The following is a 21,751-nucleotide window of genomic DNA, read 5'->3' on the forward strand; positions in this document are numbered from 1 at the left end:
TTCAAAGTATGCACCACTAGCTTGCAAAAAGCTCTCTAGCTTCAATTCAGCCTAATTCTGAGTCTTAAGAGGGTGCCTCATTCAACTACAGGAAATGTGTTGGATTTAGTGAATCTGTGCTTTTAAGAAACTTTTTAACCACTTAAATATGAAATATGAAATGCAATGTCCTGTGGAGAAAGAGAGCGTTGAAATGCTTATGTCAGAGTGTATTTCTGATGATTTTCCAGATGCACAAATGAGCAAATATCACACATCATAAATTATAGATTCATTTTATTTTCCATAACATCGTGTTTCAGGAGAACTGTACACATAATGCATATTTATTTATTTTTAATTTTTTTACACACAGTTCATTTTGATGAGACTTAGTGTCACAACCAAGCCTTTTTGAGTGTTGAAAATTCAAATTCCATTACATTCCACATATTTCCCTTTGGCTCATGTTACTCAGACTGTCCTCTGGGCGTTGCGGTCTCCACTTGTTGGCGAATTCTTGTTGAATGAACATCGGTCATAAAGAACAACAGACAAGCATGCACATTCACACAGCTGCTGGAACAGAACACAGTTATCAAGACACAGTAGTCACCTGGCTAAATGCCTGAAATGCAAAGTTCAATCACTAATTTCTGTAGTAATTTTTAATTGTCTGCTGCACCAGAAAAGTAATAAAACATTACAATATTTTTTTTTTTCACAAGAGCCATTTATGACTTTAAGATAAACACTCAGTTGCCACATTTTTATCAGTTACAACCCCTTTTTATGAACCCCACGTCCGATGAGTGGACGTCCCACTAAAAAAATCAGCAGTAATTGTGTAACAGCATCAAGTCAACATGAACAGGAATACTTGTGTAACATTTCCAACATTTAAGTCATGCCTGAAATAATTCAGGCTGCCGGCAAGCAGAGATCCTACCTGCGTCTGCAGCTAATTAACTGGCCGCTGGGTGTAAATATTTATCAGGTGAAGATTATTTGTGCTTTGCAAATGTTTTAAAAAGCTGTTTCATTAATGTTTTCATAGTCAGAGTTTAAATATGTGGATTGGTTTCTTCACTTTTACTGTGTATCTTGCTTGACAACAAACTGTAAGTGCATGCCATTATGTTTCCAAGGCTTATCATTTCATTTTCTTCTTTGATGGAAAAAAAAAAAAGATCAGTGTTGCATCCTTGTCTGTTTTAAACTGTGAGCTGTTACATAACCCCTTAATGATACAAAGAAAAAACAATAGGTCCAGATGAAAATAAAGGCTTCAGAGCTGCCACATGTACAGTTAATCATTTGCCTACATTCATCAGCCTATTAAACTTATATGGGGCAAGATATTTTAACTCGAGTTGTGCCATGCAGGCATGTAGCTTATAGTTAGCGGAGGAGAATAGAGGAGACTGATATAATTCTCTCTCTCCTACACATGTCCGCATGGTTGCCAGGGTTCTGCATAGCAGACAGTATCTGATCAAATATACATACATTGGTATTTCCAATTACATACAATAGCCTTAATTAGCATATAACTGTATGTGAATTTAACAATTTAATTGAACCCTGATTATCGAGTAGTTGTATGATTATGGAATACATTTCATAATACATTTTTTGTATCAGTAAATGAATGTTTTAGTAGAACATTAACCTTGCATGGATGTTGTGCATTGAGGTTGGGGTGGGTGCAAGAGGGGCACCAACAGCGTAATTCAGAAATGTGAGAGTGTCAGCTCATTACAGTGCACCACTCAAAATGATTGGTATCACACAGAAACCTCAGCTTTTATCTTCCAATGAAAAATGGTGTGACAACCCTCACTGCTTTACTTCCTTATTTTGAAGGCAGTTATAATTAATATACATTTTATTTTAATTTACACGTAATAAAAATAAACATTGGTTAACTTTTTGTCTTTTTTGACCCAGAACATAAAAATGTGGTTTCGCTTCATTTACAATCATGTATTCAGCACACCACACTCTGCTGAAGCGTCTCGCCTGGTGTAAACAAAGCCCAGTATGGTAATCTAAAACCAGACAAACAAATCTCCTTTTTGGAAATAGGAAGCCAACAAGGCATGTGCATTGTAGGGCTTGTGCATCCAAAAAATTGTGACAGTGTTTTTTAATTACAATTGAACAAGAACAAGAATAAGCAAGATTTATATGATGATTTGGAGGGCTAAATATTAGCCTAAACGGACTGTTAAAGCCAAGAGAGAAATTGGAGCAGAGTAGTTTTTTTTTTTAAACTAAAGCTACAAGGTTGTTGTCACGATCCTGTGTCTCTGTAACTAGTTGCCATTCCCTGAGTGGCTCTCTCCTTCTTGCTCCTGTGTGTGCTTTTGTGTGTGTGTGTGTGTGTGTGTGTGCTTTTGTGTGTGTGTGTGTGTGTGTGTGTGTGTGTGTGTGTGTGTGTGTGTGTGTGTGTGTGTGTGTGTGACACGACCCTCTCCGCCCTGTCTGCCTGTTACTTGGTTTGTGTGGCTGCTGTCTGTGCAGGTACTGGAGAACAACACCTGGGGCTTTATGTTCCAGTGCTCCTTAAAAAATCCCTCTTGGAGCTTAGTTGCTATGTGCTCTCCTCCCTAAGACAGACACCCTTTGGCTTATGGTCGGCATTTTGGCTTGTGTCTCTGCACAATGCAGCATTCCACTCACCTACACTGCTGATCTTACTGATTACACATGCCAATAATAGTTTAGGTTCTCCTCTTATGTTATTCCTATTTCAGTTAATAGTTTGTCAATTGGCTCTGTTGTGGGCATCTCCCTCTTTAGTCATGGCCGTGCCTTCTGTCATCTGAAATAATGGGGTCGAAATGTGTGTGCGTGTGTGATTGTCTGAAGGTGTACTAGAGTCAGAGCAGAGCCACACCAGCTGCACCTCATTTCAGTAATCGAACCCTCTACAGATACTCAGCCCTGCCACTTCCATTCTGCCAGATCGTAGACTCTGCCACCTGTCAGTGATATTACGCTTCAAGCCACTTTGCTTGTATTTATCCTGTTTTTTTTCTTCTCCTTGTTGCTTGCTTCTTGCCTAACCCTATCTCCTATTCCCTGCAGGTGTCTGCTCTGTCTCTGGTCCCTGTCTCTCGTCCCTTTTCTTGTCAGCCCAGTTTCCCTGTTCTGGACCTCTGCTTTTCCCAGCTTCCAGTTTCCCAGCTACCTGCCCTAGCTCTAACACTAATATTCCAGCTACCAGTCGCTGCCCCTGGCCTGCATCTCCTTTTCTTCACCTTACAATAAATGCCTTGTTCCTACCATATACTGTATGTATATCCCTGTCTCCCAGCCTGTCTGCATTTGGCTTCACCTGCACGTCCCCACATAACAGTTGTGCTATTAAGCCAGGCTGTAAATGATAGGATACATTTTTTATAACATGTAGATTGAAAAAACAGACAACCTATCCTTTTGGTTGGCAAGCAAGGTGTCATATTTGGTTGCATGTAGAAAACAAAGTATGGGTGCAGACAGAGAGCATAGGGAACATAAATGAACTTAGTTACATAATTTTGCCATAGGGTACATAGGAAAAAGAACACAAAAGAGAAAAAAGATAATATTTGTTCTTCTGTTTTGACAATCGAGTCTCCTGCCTGAGGTCTGCATGTGACCTGCTGTGTGATGCTGCGAAGAAAACTTTCTGTAGACGGATGTCCTTAATACGTAAAAAGAAGCAATATGGAGGCAAGACAGGTTTGCTGAATGGATTCATTTTTAATAGAAAATATGGCACTCGCCATAATATTTTAAAATTTGACACTATTGTGTTAACTGTAAGGCAGTACTTTTGAAAGGAAAAATAGACCCAAGGTGTTTTAAAGTTTTTCCCTAGCAATAACTTGACAGAGTCTCTGTGTACCAAACCCCTTCAGCTATGCCCGTTTCTTTGGTTTAAATTGCAGTCTTCGTGTTCCTCCAAGTGCATCTAAAAGACTCCCCAGATGTTTGAGCATTAGTTTTCTCTGTGCCATAACAACATCACTTTTCTTTTAGTTTTTGTTGCTGTTCATCTCTCCCTTCCCTGCAGCGACCTAGACACCACTCCCGCTTCCCCAATGGTGGAATGACCTTCCCACCTGATGTCAGTGCAGCATGTCATCACCTATATTTATCTAAATCTTACTCACTTACTGTCCCCCTGTTGTCTACCTTCCTCTGCACCACAAATGTCATTGTTGGCCTCCAAACATTCTTCCTCTGCTCATAACGCTCTTTTATCTGTCCTGTCCCAGGAATATTTATAGTATGACTTTGAGCTTTGCATCTGTTGCCATACTTGATCTATGGCTTTGAACATTGTTTTTTCTTCTTTTATTACCCTGTATAAGGGGACACAAATGTGTTTTTTTTCTTGTTTTTTGTGATTATAGAAGCTGATTCCAAATCAACTGTAATTGTATTACTCCACACAAAAAAAAAACAACAAAATTTGCAGTGATGCAATGTACAGTACATGTCAGTTAAACAAGAGATTGTTTTAGATGGACTTTGCAAGTGTAGTAGAATTAATGGAAAGAGAGGTTAACCATAATCCCATTATAAACTTTGAATTTTGTGTGGTTACTGAGCATCTGATGCTGCATATTAAAAAACACGTCCCCAATAACAATATACCACAATTAAAAACAATAATGACACTAATTTACAAAATATCCCTTTGAAATGTCTTCAGACTCCACTCATCTGGCAGCTAATAAACTGCAAATGTTTTGGACGATTGTTTAAGACAACAAAATGTTCGGTAGGCACCCTGAGATGGGAATACAGATATGAGCTGTACCGTCTCAACAATCTACGTCTTTCAATGCATGTGTTCACTTCAGCTAAGAGGCGATGAATGTCACTCCATAAAATACAACCAAGTTATAGTATGACTCCTAACACTTCCCCTAATGTTCTCTTTTATTCCTTTCTTTCCCACAGTGAAAGCATCAAAATTTGTCCCTGGTGAAGGATTATTTTTTATTTTTATTTTTTATTTTTTTTATCTGAAAATAAAATAACAACGGTAATTAACAAAAATAAAGTACCTGTGAAATGAAAAGCTGATATTTTGCATAAGATTTTCTGAATGAAAAATAACAGTTGCCACTGCATAAGATTAACGCACATTGAATATTTGAAAAATATCTACTGCATCTGATGTAGGAGGCAGAGGAACTTCTGTCCATTCTATATTGTGTGCTGTACATTCAGTAAATGTATTATTTCACTTACTTTTTCTAGATAGGTTTGAAGGTGTTTTAACATTTGAGGCAGGAGAACAAACACCCTGAGCTGGTTGTGTATCTTAGTCATTTTGTTATTGTGCGACCTGGAGAGCAGCATTGTTTACAGTAAATACATAAGAGCTTGTGACATCTTGTTCAAGTTAAGGGACCATCTCAGCTACACTATTAACTATATATGATCTTTTAGGTGATGTGAGCATACGGCCACTGTGTTCCAAATTGCATAGTGTGTATAGCAAAGTAGATAAAGGATCATACATGCTGTTGAACTTGAAGAATTTATTGCATCATGATTTTATTAATATGATGACAGAAATATATGAAGTTGTGCTCTCCATTTGCGAAATCTCTGTCACACTTTCCTGCACTGTGGTTGTTGTCTGAATTAGGCTGTACTGCCTGAAGTGGGTTTAGATTCTGTTTCCTCCTGGTACTTCCACTCTTTTATATTTTTGGCTACGAATTGTTATCAGACACTACTAATGTTTTTGTTTGTAAACATTGCTGTTTATAGAATATGCATTTATATATTATTCATACATTGTATTTTATATATTGTATTTTTAAAAGGTGTAAACATAATATATATTCTATACTGTTACATCTTTGAAAAAAGGTGCAATCGTGGTTGTTTATGCTATGTATAAAACTCATGCTGCAACTCTATTGTAGAAAAATTATGAAAATAAAGAAACCCCCATATGTGGTATTTCAATGGCTATGATATTGTTTTAAGTATTTTTTATTTTTTTACATTAAGCTGTTAAGTGCAGAATGTTATCTGAGAGATGAAATAATTTAACATTAATGACTGAAGAATAATTTCAGTTGTAATATCAAATTCATTTTCATGCCATTTTCAGCAAAAAGGCTGACACAACAGTAATTACTCCTTGTATTTTTTTCCTTGTGCATTCAGAATACATTTTCTATTTCAAAGATAATATAAAGGATGACTTTAAATGTATCCCACAATGACCTATTGCATGAATTGCTATTGCAATAAAGTTACAGCATGGTGAAACTGCAGCAGCTGAAAAAGTACAGGCGATATGCAAAATGACGGATAAAGCAGCAATAGTAGATATGTACGTAGGTGTCCTCCACCTGCTACATCACATGCACCATCTGAAAATAAAACAGCCATGTTTATTGACACATTTTAAATGGTTTGGTCCTAGATTTGGCCATGACTTGGTTTGTATCAGCCATTACTAAGTTGATGTTTATGTTTATTACTAAGTTTCTGTGTCTTGTTCTTGGGTCAGATCAGGCAGCATGGAGTGTAAGCTACCGCCGCATTTAGGCATAGTGTGCAATTCTGAACACATCAGTGTCACCACGTCTAACCCTGTCAGACTGATTTTACACCCACGGAATGACATTGTCTTCTCTTTTACTAATCTAGCATTCAGGTGTGAGGCGCATTTTACTTTTTGAGGTTTTTGAAGTTACTAAAGAGAGGTGCATGTTTATCAGTGGTTACCCACTGATAAACATGTCTAAGAGTCTACAGCAGCAGACATTAAAGGATATTACATTTGTAATGTAATATTAATGTACCATTTAGATTATTTTTAGAGTAGTCATGAGGACAACATGAAACTGCGATCCATGGCTCAGTTCTCCCAGGACACAATAACATCTCTTAAAATGTTTGTCCATTAAACAGGTCACAGAGAAAACCTGAAAAATTGTCTTTATTTAGCACTACAGTTGTTGAGTTAATCATCCCAACAATAAACTTATAAAATAAAATTATATGGAATCCTTATCCACATCCATATCCACAGATGTAAACATGTTCACCTGCTCTGTATATTGTCAATCAATAGTAAACCACCAAGCCATGTATTCCAGTTTCACCTTTTACTTGATACTCTTTAGCTGCACAACTGACTGGATGTCACATAAAAACAGGAATTACCATTTAACAGGCTCATGGATCCATGTTTCAGAGTTGAGGATTTCATTCCTTGTGTATGCGATCTCTGACTGACTCGTTGTTGTTGAGTGGCGGTGACTGCTTGCTCCGCATGCTCCTGCCGTCCGTGGCGGCCCGTGAAGTCTCTGTCACAAAAAGCCGAGTCACCCAAACAGATGTGACAATGCGTTTGTACTCGTTCCTAAAATTCCTGTTGAGTAAGCCATAAATGATGGCATTCAGACAACTGTTGAAATAGGCCATGAAGTAGCTGACCACAAAAAGCCACTCAGGGATACGGGGAGCCACACGGGATGGATCTATGGCCACCGCCAAGCCAATCAGGTTAAGTGGAGCCCAGCAGATGGCAAACAGCACAAAGACCACAAACATGGTAATGAAATTCCGCATGTCGCTGGGTCTGAGTCGAGGGCTGTCCTCAGTCTTCACTTTACGACGCACCTGGACATGATGAGACCACATAAGATAGATGCCTCTCTGTTACACAAACAGACAGAAACCCACACATGCACAGACACCCAAACATTACACAGAACACACCCTGATATCTATAACTATTCCAGGGATTGAATCCATCTACCTTTGTCAAACATAGTGTCTCAGCTGAAATCCCAGGCATTGACAGGCACTTGACAAATCTTTGAGATTTGTCATATCTATACTATACAGATTTGTCTTATCTATACTTACAAGCAATTAAAGATCAAAATGCTTAACTCTTGTGTTGTATGTCGAGAGGCATTTCACTGGTGTGATGATGCATTTTGTCAGTGTATTCTGACATTTAAAGAAATTACACTGACTCATCCAGTAAAGGGTCAATAATTAAAGGTCAAGCACTAATCTAGAAAAGACCATATTTTCTACGTTACAGGTCCAGTTTGGATGAATCCTGGTGGACTGATTAATCCCATGGGGTGTCTGCAGTATTTACAGCTGATGACATGTTTATAGGTGTATTTGCTTTGGCCTTATTATGCCATTCAAACACTTCCCCTATTAATACCTTTTGTGTTCCAATAAAGACATAAATAACCATGTGGAGAAGCAGAATCCTGACCTGAATCACAAGTACCCAAATGCGTAGATAACAGAAGGTAACGACTGCGATGGGAACCAGGAAGTGAATCACCACTACAGCCACTGTGTAGGAACTGCTGACATTCTGGGCGAAGGTGCAGGAGTAGACCCGCGGGTCGTAGCGTAGGGAACCGACGAAGAAATTCGGGACAATGGCCACTACTGTGAGCAGCCATATTAAGGCAACAAAGATCAGAGTGTTGCGATAGCTGTACAGCCGACTGTAGGAGAATGAGTGACAGATGTAGCAGTATCTGTTTACTGCAATCCCAGTGATGTTGAAAATGGAGCCGATGACACTTAGACCCATGAGGAAACCACTGACCTGAACAGATAAGAGGAAAGAGTGCAGTGTTTGTGTCAGATTGTGTTTGGAGAGAGGTTACTTGTAGTAAACTGAAACATACTGTTGCTGATATTGTCTTACCATGCACTGTGTGTTTCCTAGTGCCCATCCATCATGGAAAAGAGCATAGAGAACCAGTGGGTAGGGGTAGAATGCAACCACAAGGTCAGCGAATGCCAAACTCACCACAAACACATTACCTGGAGAAGGAGACAAAAGGAGACAGCCTCAGTTTTCTTTAATGCATATACTCTATAATGTGAGGTATTGTATTATGCCGACACCCTTTTCATACAATTCCATTTAGATTCATCCTCTCATGTGGCTCTGATGGTTTGACCCCTCATCTTCTCATCTAAGCGCAATGCAATGTGTCTGCATGTGCCCAGGCAATCAGGATAAGCACATTCTCTGATGGCTCATGAGTAGTGTTCATCCACTTTCAATGATATTACATGTTTTGATCACTGCTTTCATTTTCCATTGTATGTGCCCTCTCAGGCTGACATTATGTTACAATGTCAGAGCTTGTCATGTTGCTACAGTACAGTGGTATAGTTTTAGATAATTGCGTGCACATCTTGCAAATTGCATCAACAATTGCCCCTGAAATTAGATTGCTGTACATTACTTAATTGGCAATGACCTTATGTGGGTTATAGTAATAAGAAAGTGCAGTTTATATTGCAGTAGGTTTTATAATCACTTTGCTCCAGTAAATACTGGACTACTGCAATTTTCAGTATGCTTGGATTATATTTCAGCATTTCCAGTTTAGCAAGATTGATGACAGAGAGAGCTGAGATTGCATACCAAAGGTTTCTAGCTGCTGTGCCCCACAGACTGTTACCTTGTTCATAGACAAAGTTTTATAAATAATGGCAGATTTGCTGTGTTTTGACAGAGTGGGAGGACAAACGTGTGGACAGCTTCTGTGACTCTGGGGCATGCTGGTGCTTTTTCATCTACCAAATCCCCAGACACATCTAAAAAGTGGTTTGTGGTTTGCACTATCTAGTTGGTGTGTCATATGAATCAGCTGCTCCACTCATGCTTCATTTATTGGTCTGGATATCAGCTGATTAGTAATATCTCCTTGTATTTATACTGGTGTACAGAGTAGTCATTATATCCTGACACTTCTCATTCTGTTGATACACTCATGCAAACTCCAAACCCCAAAATTTACCTTAAGTGCCAGGCTTTTATTGATTTAATAGAAGAAGAAAAAAAGATCTAATGTTAGTAATATTTATAATTAACTAAGATCTAATTTCCATGTATCTTTGTTAAAGCCCAGGTGAAACTGCATTTCAAGAGTATCCAACTTCCGCATTGTGACGTATTTCAGAGTGAAATGGGGTAGACAGGCAGGACATAGCATTGGGAGGAGTTTGATTAGATCCTTAAAGTTGGAAGATACATCTGAAGATGCGCTGGGACACATCTTCAGTGATGTTCCTGAGGTCATCGGGTGTTTCAGGTCTTTAAGCATCAGATACCCTCGCTAAGGTGACCCAGCCAGGGTTGATCAGACCCTGGCTTGTGTTCCAGCAGCATTGGCCCACATGTTGGACCTCTTTAACCACAGCCATCGAGAGGCTTTTTCGGCGGCTTCTGTGGCAGACTTGAGGGCTTTCCATTTAGCCACCCCAGTGATGACAAGCAGGGTGTAGAGTTTGCTCAGTGAGCAGCCAGCAAAACCTCTACACCCCACCTCAATGGCCTCACAGCAGACCCTCCAGCCTGTCCTCTGGCATGTAACATCAGAAATGGCCTCTGCCACTGTCTTTAGCACCTGGTCTTGCCGCCAGCAGTAGCGGCCCTCCCCCAGAGCTGATGGGCAGCTGCTCAAAATATGCTCCAGAGAGCCTTTTCCAGGGCAACAGGGACATGCTGGAGAGTATGTCCTACCCCAGACATTGAGATAGAACGTCGTACACAGCTTGAACCATGAAACCTGGATTTGGTGGGCTTGACACTCATTCTTGCCCAGGCTATGAGTTTCTCTAGGCCCTGAAGGACTCACCTGCCTGCAGGCACTGATATTGTGGTGACAGTGTAGTCATCCATGAAGGCTCTAATGGGGGGGCTACCGAATGCCTGGCTTAGACAGAGTGCCTCTGCACTCAGTCTCTGCTGCCTTGACCACCATGTTCATCGCAAGGGCAAACAGGATAACGGGGCTGGTACAACCAGTCATAATTCCTTTTTCAAGCTGATGCCAGTACTAAAAGTAGGCGTGTCATAATGGAACTTACTTCTGTGCCACTAAAAGGGGAAGACTGATTAATGGATGTCATGCTATTATCAGTTGAAATGGGTTAGTTCGAGCCTACATAAGTACACATCATATTTTATTTTATAGGAAGAAAACATGATTGGGTTTTGATAAAAGAAAGAAATTGATTGTCTTTTGGCATATATTGTTAAATAAGTGCACAGTATGATCACAGATGTGATCTTAAAGGGTTTAAAAGGCATTTTTAATTGAATTCTCCAATTTAAGGAGGATTAGTTCTCACAGCAGAACCCTTGTTCCTGCTCAGATTTTTTAAGCAGACCCCTTTCTCCCAAATGTAACAATATAACCATTATAATAATCTGTTTATATTTCAGCTATATTTCCAGATAAAATAGAGGAACACATGAGCAGTGTCTTACACATTCTATTCATATTGAAGGACATGAAGTACTGTAGGGACCCCAGGTTTTTGTGAAGGACATGGTTGAGGAGGGGGGCTGCCTATGTGTCATATTTCCAGACATCTCTTAAAGGGATTGGGGGAACTTGTCATGTCTTATATAATCCATCTGCTCAAAGCATGTCAAAAGTGCATGGTGCAAAGTGCACCTGAGCTTTATTTATAGTTATATCAGCTTACTCACATTTCTTTTTGTAACTACAGTATGTGCAAATGTGGCTTTGGTGTGTGGTTGTTAACCTAGAACTGTCACTATGCACCATGATGCATAAAGCCAGCAATGCTGCACTTCCTGTACAAGGACAACAGTCTTCTCTTGGTTTGGTGGTTTGGTGGGGGAAAAACACTTTGGACTCAGCTCTCCCATCATTTAAGTGTCAGAGTGCTATAACACAGAATGCTCTGCTTTTGGTAGCAAGGGATAGTGCAGATTTGACCAGGCATGACTGAACCCAGACCCTCTCCAAATGATAGGTATTCCTCTGTGCTGCGAGTATGGTGGAGGCGACACAATTACAATTACACCATTTGCTGCTCGCACTGTTAAATACTTTTCTTTTTTCTTCTTCTTTTATAGTACGGAATCAAAGTAGATTTAATGTGGCTTTTTGACAAATTGATCTACAATTATTACAATTGTAAACTGCTGTTTATAGACACTGTTTATAATAGTAGTACGTTTGTGGTTTAACACCCTAAATGTGCACTATGAATAAAGTATAGAAAACCGTTAAATGGTGGTTAACAGATATTTGCAAGTTACCACTTTTATGATCTGAGCAATCTTTACAAAATACAATTACATGAGCCAAGGCATATTCAAAGGATAACTGTATTTTTCTTACATGAAAGATGTTCTGCACCTCAAAAGTGTTAAATGAGACTACTATGTAAAACTAGTGTAAGAAATAGAATTAGCTCTAAAGCACATCATTCCACTAAAACATGCACAGGATATTTTTCTACACAAAATGATGTGGTGGGATTTTTGATAGCTGCCTGGATCTAGGCATTGCAAGAACTGACCTTTCCTTTAGCACCATCATCAAAAAGGTCAAAATTGTGGTTATTTTAGTTAATTACCAAATACTTACAAAATGTAACATTTGCCTCAGCTGCAATTTGTGTTAAATGTAAATCAGCACAGGGGAGTATGCTAACACACTAATCTAAGGTGGTGATGATGGTGAACATCCTACCTGCTAAATAGCAACAGCACTGTCTCACAGAGCTGCTATGGCAGTCAAAGCTTGTTGTGGCTTTCCATTCCTTAACCGTAATAGCTTTCCTCAAGGCCATGACAGACAATTTCATTTAAAATGTACAAGTTAGGTTAAAATAATTAATGAAACATCCATTAATGTCTCTGTAACATACATATTGAGGCCTGGTTTTAATCTAAACTTTGCTCCATAAATACTGACTGATGCAGCTTGAGCAGTTTGTTAGAGTGATTTGCATTGACTTTTGAGGAAAAGTGATATAATATCTAATATACAAACAATGAATATATTAAATTACACTTAAAATCAGCAAAGAAAATGTATTAGTCTAGCTCATATTAAAAATATGAGGGCAACATTGTTGTCTAATATATCAGTATTTGGACAGTCACAGTATATATGTATCAGTCCCACTCAACAAATATATATGCTGATAAGAAAAACTCTGGACAATTACTTCATGTGTGGGTTAAAGCAAATGCAGCATGGCATCTCAAATTATAGTCTGATAAGACTTCATACTCCAATACTGTTCATTATTTCCGGTGCATTTGAATATAAATTGGATAAGTATCCAATATTGGATAATTGTGGAAATTATCTTTTCGGTCTGGATAGATTAATGTTCATTACTAACTGCTTTGCCTGTGTGTGTGGGCACTTCAATAAATAGATTAGGCAAAGGAGAAAGACACATACTATCAAAGCATGAAACCAACACAGAGGTAGCCTACACACAAACCTCTATATAATAAACAGACAGAGAGCAAAAAAATAAAATAAAAAAACCCCAATCAGATTGCTTGTCATGTAATCTTGAAGCAACAGCAGTCTTTACAGGGAAGACATTTCAGACTCAAACTTAAACTTTAACTCACTTTAACTCTACTTTTCTTTTTATGTTAATGATCATCCTAAAACATAGTGTTTCTGGTAATTGTCTTACTTATCTTCTTGCAGCACAAGTTTTTGCTTGCTTTCAAGCTTTTTTTCCATGCAAATATGCCTCCATGCGCTGTCAGAGCAATATCAGTTTGAGCAAGCACATGGGCAATAGACCTTGTTAATAATTACTGCTCAAATTTTGGATCATTAACCATTTCATTTAAAAAAAAAAGAATGTGCTTAAAATGAATGTTGCAACAACTGTGCTTGCTAATCTCTGGCTTTTTTTAATCATGCTAAGCAATGAGCAGCCTGCTAAGAAAATTAGATCATTTTATTTGTGGTTGTTACAACATTTAGTTAAATTAGGCAATAAAACTTTAAAACTGGTGCTCCAAGTTTATGACTCTACAAGAAAGATTCCACAATCACACAGTCAAAGTTAATCTACAAAGGCAGGCACAGACAAGAAAAGGATTCTTGAAAGGTTGGTGACAGTTTCTGTTTGAGTTTACTTCTAAGTAATTCAAAAATGATTCTCTTATTTTCACAAACAATTTTTCCACGGAACAAAAAAGCACTCTACACAATCAGAAAGGACTGCGTATAACTTTAAAAATATATATATAATTATGGGGATGCCATTGTCAATTTAAATTTTCAACTGGACCACGTCCAACACAGCAAATATCACTGCATATTTGGAATTGTGAGTTTCTAAGTGTTCAGACAATTATCACACAGCTGTCAAAGTCACGTTTTGTTTTAAAAAGGCAATAGTGAAATGTCTGACTTGTCTAAAATGTCCCCCTATTCCATTGCACTGCCGTGACATCACACTACATGTGAAATAACAAGCATTACATAAACCTTTGTACAGCTTTACAGCTGTTATGAGGCTCTCGCTAAGGCATAATTGTGCATTAAACCAGATTCGATGTAGTTATGCCAGTTAAGATGTTTGTTTCATTGTGTGTGTTTAGTTGTGTGTGGTAATGTTTATTCTTGAATGTGTGAGTAAAGTTTGTTATGATGTTACATTTGTACAATTAAGGACATTTTTTGAGATGTGATGGTGTAAGTGACTATTAAATAGGAAAGTCGTTAATCATAATTTTTTCTTTGTTTTATTCAAACACACATCTTATAGACAAATTATTGTTCTGCAATAAAAGAAAAAGATAAAACAACAAAGCAGATTGTGGTGTAATAATCAACCAAAATGAGAATTTCTGTGATAGATTCTGTGGCTGACTTCCCTAACCAAGTAATGCTGTTATGACTGCATAAACCCGCCACTGCTTACACATGCGCTGCTTTGGCGTGGACTCAGAAATTCTGGGTCAGTGTGTGAGAGCAGTGTAGCCGGCTGCTTCATTTTCAACCCACCAGCCTGTCAGCGAGCATTCGACGAAGCAGCAAACACAGATGCATGCTGACACACCTGTGAGAATTAATTTTGATCCATCTGTTTACTAAGCCGTGGAGTATGATGATGACCATATTTCATAATTATTCATAGAGGAGAGTCTAAGCTTAAATGTGGTAATCTTGTTTCAGGGTATTGACCCACAGAGCAGAATGTAAACTACATTGCAACTTAATTTACCCCCTGGGAATGAGGTGCAATTTGGACAACAAACTGTTCAGAGACGTTGAATTTTTTTGAATTTCCAGATGAAAGTATTTGCAGTCTGAAGTGTTGCAACCTATTTAGCTGCAATCAAAGAGGAAATGAAAAAAACATGCACCGTATATTTAGTAGTAGTTTAGCAGTATTTTTTGCACTGCTGCTTGTTTTTTAAATTTTTCCTTTTATGTCTAATGGGTGGATTTAATATTCTCAAGACTGAAGTTTGGACAGCTTTTAACAGGGTTATTCATATGTACATAATTACATATGGAAATGTTGACTGAAACATAATCTTCTTTGTCAAAGCAATGTGTAAATGATTACTGTAATATACAATGTTAGAACCAAAAGTGATTTTGTGCATTTTTCCTCCACGTCTGTAAGCAATGCCCTAGGGGAAGAGATTGCAATGATTTTCCTCTCATTTGCTTTTTTTTAATGTCTTTCCTGTGGGAGGACATGCAAGGCAGATTTGCCTTGTTTGCATTTAAATGTGTTTTTTTAGTGAGGGAAAAAATAGATGGTAAGGGAATGATGACAGGAATGGTGACGGAATCCAGAAGGGAATGATGTGAAGGGAAGTGGTCAGGAGCGATAAAAGCTGCACTTTCATGTGGAAACGCTACATTAAAAGAGGGGAGCCAATCTCTTTTTTTAAGGAGGGTAAGTAATACAATCCCTAAAGGATTTTGTAATTATGTTGTCACCTCTGGTCACTGCCTCAATCCGTTAAATATATGAACATGACACAAAGACAAAAAGAAAGCAACGCCTGACTCAATCTGCAGAGGTGAATGAACAAAGCTGTCAACAGGAAATGGAAAATTAGGAAGATGGCGGAAAAATAAAAGGAGATTAAAGGTCAGCAGAGGATGGGATTGTTACCGGTGGAGGAAAGGGAGAGAATAAGCCGATGACAGAACACTAGATAATCATTTTCTCATAGTTTTGTGAGGAAGGCAATAGACGCTCTTGTCATCACCACTATACATCAGAGCCCTCTACAAAGCACACAGAGGTTCTCCATGCCGGTAGCTTCCTCATTCCCCTGCCCTGCCAACTGCTTGGTCATATATGTCAGTCTCAGTTTGGCCCTGCTGACCAGACAAGGGAAAAAGAGGATTGTTAAGTCACGTATACCACTTCTTCCACCATCCATCTTGTCTTCTTTGTGTTTGTTCATTCAGCTACCCTTCAAATTCCTCAACCAAGGAATTTGTTTTGAACGGTGACCCTCCCTCTGCCCCTTGCTTGCTCTCCCCCTCCTAATAATCCTGCTTTTGCAACATCTGCTGCCTTGTTTACAGAAGTGGAATGTGTTTCTCTGAGAAGACAAAACAAGTTTGTAACCAACAGAGACAGGTCAGGCCATGTTGCTAATCTGAAATGGAATGAATAGATTATATTATATTACATAGAAATAACACTAAAACTGAGCTGTATCACTCACTGACTCTCCATATTAAAAGGGGGGGGAAAACCAATATCTAAAGTTTAACTCTGTTCCTTTACAGAGTTCAGAATATGTATGCCGTAACTAAATAGCAGCTATCACTTTAGGCAAATACTGTAAGTCAAACTTTACACTCTCATAAGCTTCTGCAGGAGCAAGGACAAACATAGTCTACGGCGCATCCAGATATGCTTCTAGTGTCAGTGTCACTAAAGCTGCAGCAGGCAATGTTTGAATTTGGCATGCTTATATGACAGCTACAGGTAACTATTAAAATAATGTGACTTCAAAAGCCAGACATGTCCTGTTTGTAAGGTTAATCAGTTTGGCAGGGGCTTTAACTTTACCACAAATGTACAAGTTTGGGAGATTAAAGTAAAAAAGAAAAAAATGAATTGAATTGATGTTGATAAATGTCAAGTCACTTCCTATCTGCAAAGACTTTATCCACAGCTTGCCAAATATTCTGTTACAGCACATTTGGCTTGACAAATCATTTGTCTGACCCTCCAGTAAATTCTGTCTGAAGTGCGGAGAGGAAAAGTCATTCAGGTTGACTTAAGTGATATAAAGAACCCCAAGGTTACATTTTAATTAGGGATGTGCAGCAATTTATCCAATACGAGGTGTGACAAGTCCATTCGACTTGACTATTAATTTACCTGGAAGTTAGTGCTCAAATATGTCAAAGGGTTATATGAGCAGACATTTTCAGTGGCAGATCAATTAAAAAAAAGGTTAGCACAGAATTTCTTTGAGGTGATAAATCTGGATTACAAATAACCAAAAGGCCATAGTTTGAGATGTGTACTGCATTTTAAGTACTATAAAGAACTTTAATTAAATATTTAGAGTTGTTGTATTTTTCATATCCACCTTCCTTTTTTATACTAACTGCCTTGGTTTGTGTGTTTTACCCCAAAAAGTCTCCATGGAATGCCTTCACCCAGAAGACTTGCCTCCCCACAAGTCTTTTAGTCAAAGTCATCTCTTGTTAGGACCAATATAGCATTTTCTGATTGTAACCTCTAGTTATGTCAAGTTTATGCAATTAAAACTGCGCTGCTTAAGGTTATGCAAGAATCGTGGTCATGGTTACAGGAAACCAACATTGACTGTCAGTAAGAAACAGGATGCAAAGACCAGTCACCCGTGTCAAAGTCAGACACAGCTGACTTCCTGCCAAAGATGTTATATGGTGCTATAAAAGTGTTAAGAACATTCATTATTCGCCTAATCATAAAGGTTGCTTGTAAAGAAATTGTAAGCAGGTAATGTTACATTTTGGTGTTGAATTTGGCTGATGAATTTATCTTTCTGGTGAGGACTATTCACATGCTTATCTCCAAATTCAAAGAGCAACTTTGACATATTATGCACATTTACAGGTCTTTATTTTTAATCTGGGGCTCTCTTGGAATATCCTTGCATGATTTACAATTCAGTTCAATATGTATCTCATACTGGCTCTTTACAAACACCCTCAGTTTAAAATAGGCTGTTATAGTTTTTTTTCTCTTTCAGGACCCCCTCCCAGTGATTTGAAGGAGAGCAATAATACGCATATCATGTGGTGCAAGGCTATCAGGAAAACAGCATAAAAAAGGGTATGCCCACACACTTGCCCCAAACAAAAGTTTACTGACAACATTTGGACCCTACTTTGATATTCATTAGGTCCCGATGAGCCCATTCTGCTCTGAATGGCCAGGTCCCTGAAGTTGCTCCTTGGCAGATATCCACCAGCTGCAACGAACCATAGAACAAGTGATAGTAGTAGAATTTCACTACTTTTTCTTGTTCTTACCCCAAAAAACCCACTTTTCAAATACATACGTACATATTCAAGCCAAAATCCAATCTGAAATATGAAAGTGGACAATGCAAATAACACATGGAAAAACCCTTAGCAATAACTGTAGCAACCAGTGCTACAGAAACAACGTCAGCTTGTTGGTAAGGTAGAACAAACATTGCAAATGAAGCGTTCAGAGCAGGCTTTTGACTTGCTCTCTCTCTCTATCCATCCATCTATATCCAATAACATTAATGTACTATTAATGCATTCAGTAACCTACACTTCTTCCCCGGAGTTGTCTGTGCTTTCTCATCTCACAGGCAATCTGGGCCTGTAGACGTCCGGATGACAGATTCCAGTCCCGGACCTTCTAGTTTCAATGTTTATTTTCAATGTGCTACTCTCTCTCTCTCCTATTCTTCCTCTCTCTCCCCTCTACCCCAACCGGTCGAGGCAGATGGCCGCCCACTTTGAGCCTGGTTCTGCCTGAGGTTTCTTCCTGTTAAAAGGGAGTTTTTTCTTGCCATTGTCGCTAAATGCTTGCTCATGTGGGAATGTTGGGTCTCTTTATAAATTAAAACTTGAAGAGTACGGTTTAGAACCTGCTCTATGTGTAAAGTGCCTTGAGATAACTTTGTTGTGATTTGGCGCTATACAAATAAAGATTGATTGATTGATTGATTGAGTTAGCATTTCTACATAGATAAAACCTCAAGTTTTGGAACTTTGACCCTGTTTCACAAACATTTATACATAACGGTATATAAATAACAGAAATGCAGATAAAAGCATTACGTGGCCCTTTTAACATCAAGCTGAAAAGCAGTGTCACTGACATCTTCTGGTTGAAAGTTTCAAATATTATCCACCTTTTATCACCTCTACATTACTGCAGCACTGCAACAACTGGGGGACAGAAAGATTTTTTAAAGTGGTGTTAAGTTACTCTTAAACAAGAGCTACTGAGTCAAAAACACTTTGATTACAGCAAAGCGTGTAAGAACCGGCTGTTGAATATTTCAGTGATGTGATTCAGCAGTTGGTCCGCTGCTGCTTTGAAACAGGGTTTGCAAAGAGGCTCTTCCTTTAGCTGCCCCCCCCCCCCCCCCCCTCAGGTCTCTGTCTTTCTCTGCATCTGTTGCCTCTCTTTTAAAGGTCACAGTTTGTTTGCAGTGTGAACAATGTGCAACACCCAATACAAAAATTCATTTATAAATTACATTAATCTTCAGCAAACATAGTCAATGATTATTGTGTTACAGTGTTAAACAACTATCCTGAAGATACCTAACGCAATGCAATGAAATCCCTAATATAGTTTTCACAGTAGGAGCATTAATAATTAATTCTCAATAAATTACATTAAAAACATGCTGTCAAATAATTTTACAATCAAGAAGTTGAAGACTAACACAAAATATTGATCACAAAAATAAACACAACCCTAATGCTGTGTGCTCTACATGCTAATGAACTGAGAACCAATTAAGGAGCTGCTATGCTGTATAACCTTAGTTTCAGGCAAATGTGCAAAGCAACCGTAACTACTGAGTAAATCACCTGCATTATGATAAGGAACAACTTAAACTGTGTTCAGTCAGGCACAAAGATGGAAGGCGTGGAGGGAAAAAGAGGAGCCTTCTCACAGTAACTTTACTGTATAAACAGGGAGAATAATAACAACAGGGCTGCTAATGTCATTGAGTTTATTAATGTTGATTTATCAGATTTTAAAATGTGTTCAACTAAAGGTGAGACATTTTAGTGAAGAGACACTTGCTTTAACATTGTTTGCATGGTGATCTGATTTGTACACAGTATGTTTGTATAATGATCTGCTCCTGTGTACAGACAATTTGCATATTCAATTACAGTCAATTGTTGTGTGCAGTGGATGAGACAAAGAGTCACTTTTCTGCCCTTTATGCCGCCATGCACAGAGAGAATGGCCATACTGAAACAAACTTATCAAAGTCACTCATCTTCTGGTTTGTGTAAGCATCAGCATCTGCTGCCTGTGTTCATTCACATTCATCTGAATACCACTCACACTAAACATGCTGTGGCAGCGTATGAATGTATGTGTGCATTTGTGCAGCTGGGATGAATTGCTTGTGTGTTTGCACATTATTCTTGTAAAATGTGGTTTCACATGTATTAAATTATTCAAAATGTTATCTGTTATGTGTGGGGTGGGAAAAGAATAGTACTTAGTAAAAAATCTTTTTTTTCTTGCATAGGCATTTGCATAGACATTTGTTTTTCACCACAATCCTTTGGGATATTTCTCGACGTAAGTCTGCACAACATTTATTTTACCATGCAACCACTTCATGAAAAATTTAACTTTTTCATAAACTGACTAATATTGAGCTCAATATTATGCCACATTAAAGATAATATATCATAGTATGATACATACTACTTACACAACTTATGAACAAGAGACACAACATCAGGAAAGAAAAAAAAAGCATTGGCAGTACACGATGTGAACATCAAACTTGGTGATGCATTGAGCAGGCAGATGGTTCTGTATCATGTGATGACCGGAAAACGTGACTTCATTACCATATACATGAGGGCAAGCAGAGTTGGAATTACATCAGAGAAAAAGTCAAAAAGTTAAATATTTCCAATTTTTAGGTCTGTGCTGTATCACCTTCATCAAAAAAATATCTCTTATTGTTGCAGCAGTTATGGTAGATTGCTCCCTTGTCTGAAACATAATGTTGAGAGACAGTGTTTGTCTTCCAAATAGTGCCTGTCAATTGCATAATAAGTGCTTCCAGTACATATGGCCATTTTGTTTTCAGGTACTTGCTTTGGGGCTTGCCTTGGGTTTGGGCAACACAGAGTAGACGCTGCAGGAGAAAGCATATGGACATTGGTGGAATCACAATACAGCAATGTGATACAAAAGCTTGCCAGGTGAAGGGATGGAGTGAAGGATTTACAGCTGGTGGTTTTAATCCACACACAGAAACCCCAAACCCTCAGGAACTGTCTTGCAAATGGTTTATCTATGTCAGGTCTGTGTTTCATGATGCTGAATGGGTTTCTATCTCACAAAATATTTAACTCAGTCTGTTTTTATCCATATAAATATGTGTGTATATATATATATATATATACATACACACACATACATTTATATTTCATATCAAATAAAGGTTAATGGAATACAATTGTTCTAAATATTAAATATAATTTGGGGAATCATGTCAAGTCAAGTGAACCACATGAAGTGTATCACAGTGTAACCACCATTTAAAAGGCCAAAACTTGTTAAAATTGTGAAGAAGGTCATATAACAGGAAGTGGTTTTAAGGAGAAGGACGCCTGATGATCACAACTGCTGCCTGACAAGGTTAGAAGCTCTTAACAATTACTCATAAACTGAGTCAGGTTTGCTCAGTCTACATGTCCAATGGTGT

General features: G+C 38.3%; 1 protein-coding gene across 1 annotated transcript in view; it reads right to left on the minus strand.

Moving 5' to 3' along the window:
• Window positions 1-418: 418 nt before the first annotated feature.
• The window catches only part of mtnr1bb (melatonin receptor 1Bb), a 48,620-nt gene continuing 27,287 nt past the window's right edge, over window positions 419-21,751 (minus strand). The window contains exons 2-5 of the mRNA XM_062433886.1: window positions 8,699-8,817; window positions 8,252-8,596; window positions 7,243-7,632; window positions 419-484 (exon numbers count right to left, since the gene is read on the minus strand). Coding sequence (XP_062289870.1) covers window positions 419-484; window positions 7,243-7,632; window positions 8,252-8,596; window positions 8,699-8,817 — 920 coding nt within the window. The remainder of the gene's footprint in view (window positions 485-7,242; window positions 7,633-8,251; window positions 8,597-8,698; window positions 8,818-21,751) is intronic.

This window comes from Scomber scombrus, chromosome 14, assembly GCF_963691925.1.
Source record: "Scomber scombrus chromosome 14, fScoSco1.1, whole genome shotgun sequence".
Lineage (NCBI taxonomy): Eukaryota > Metazoa > Chordata > Actinopteri > Scombriformes > Scombridae > Scomber > Scomber scombrus.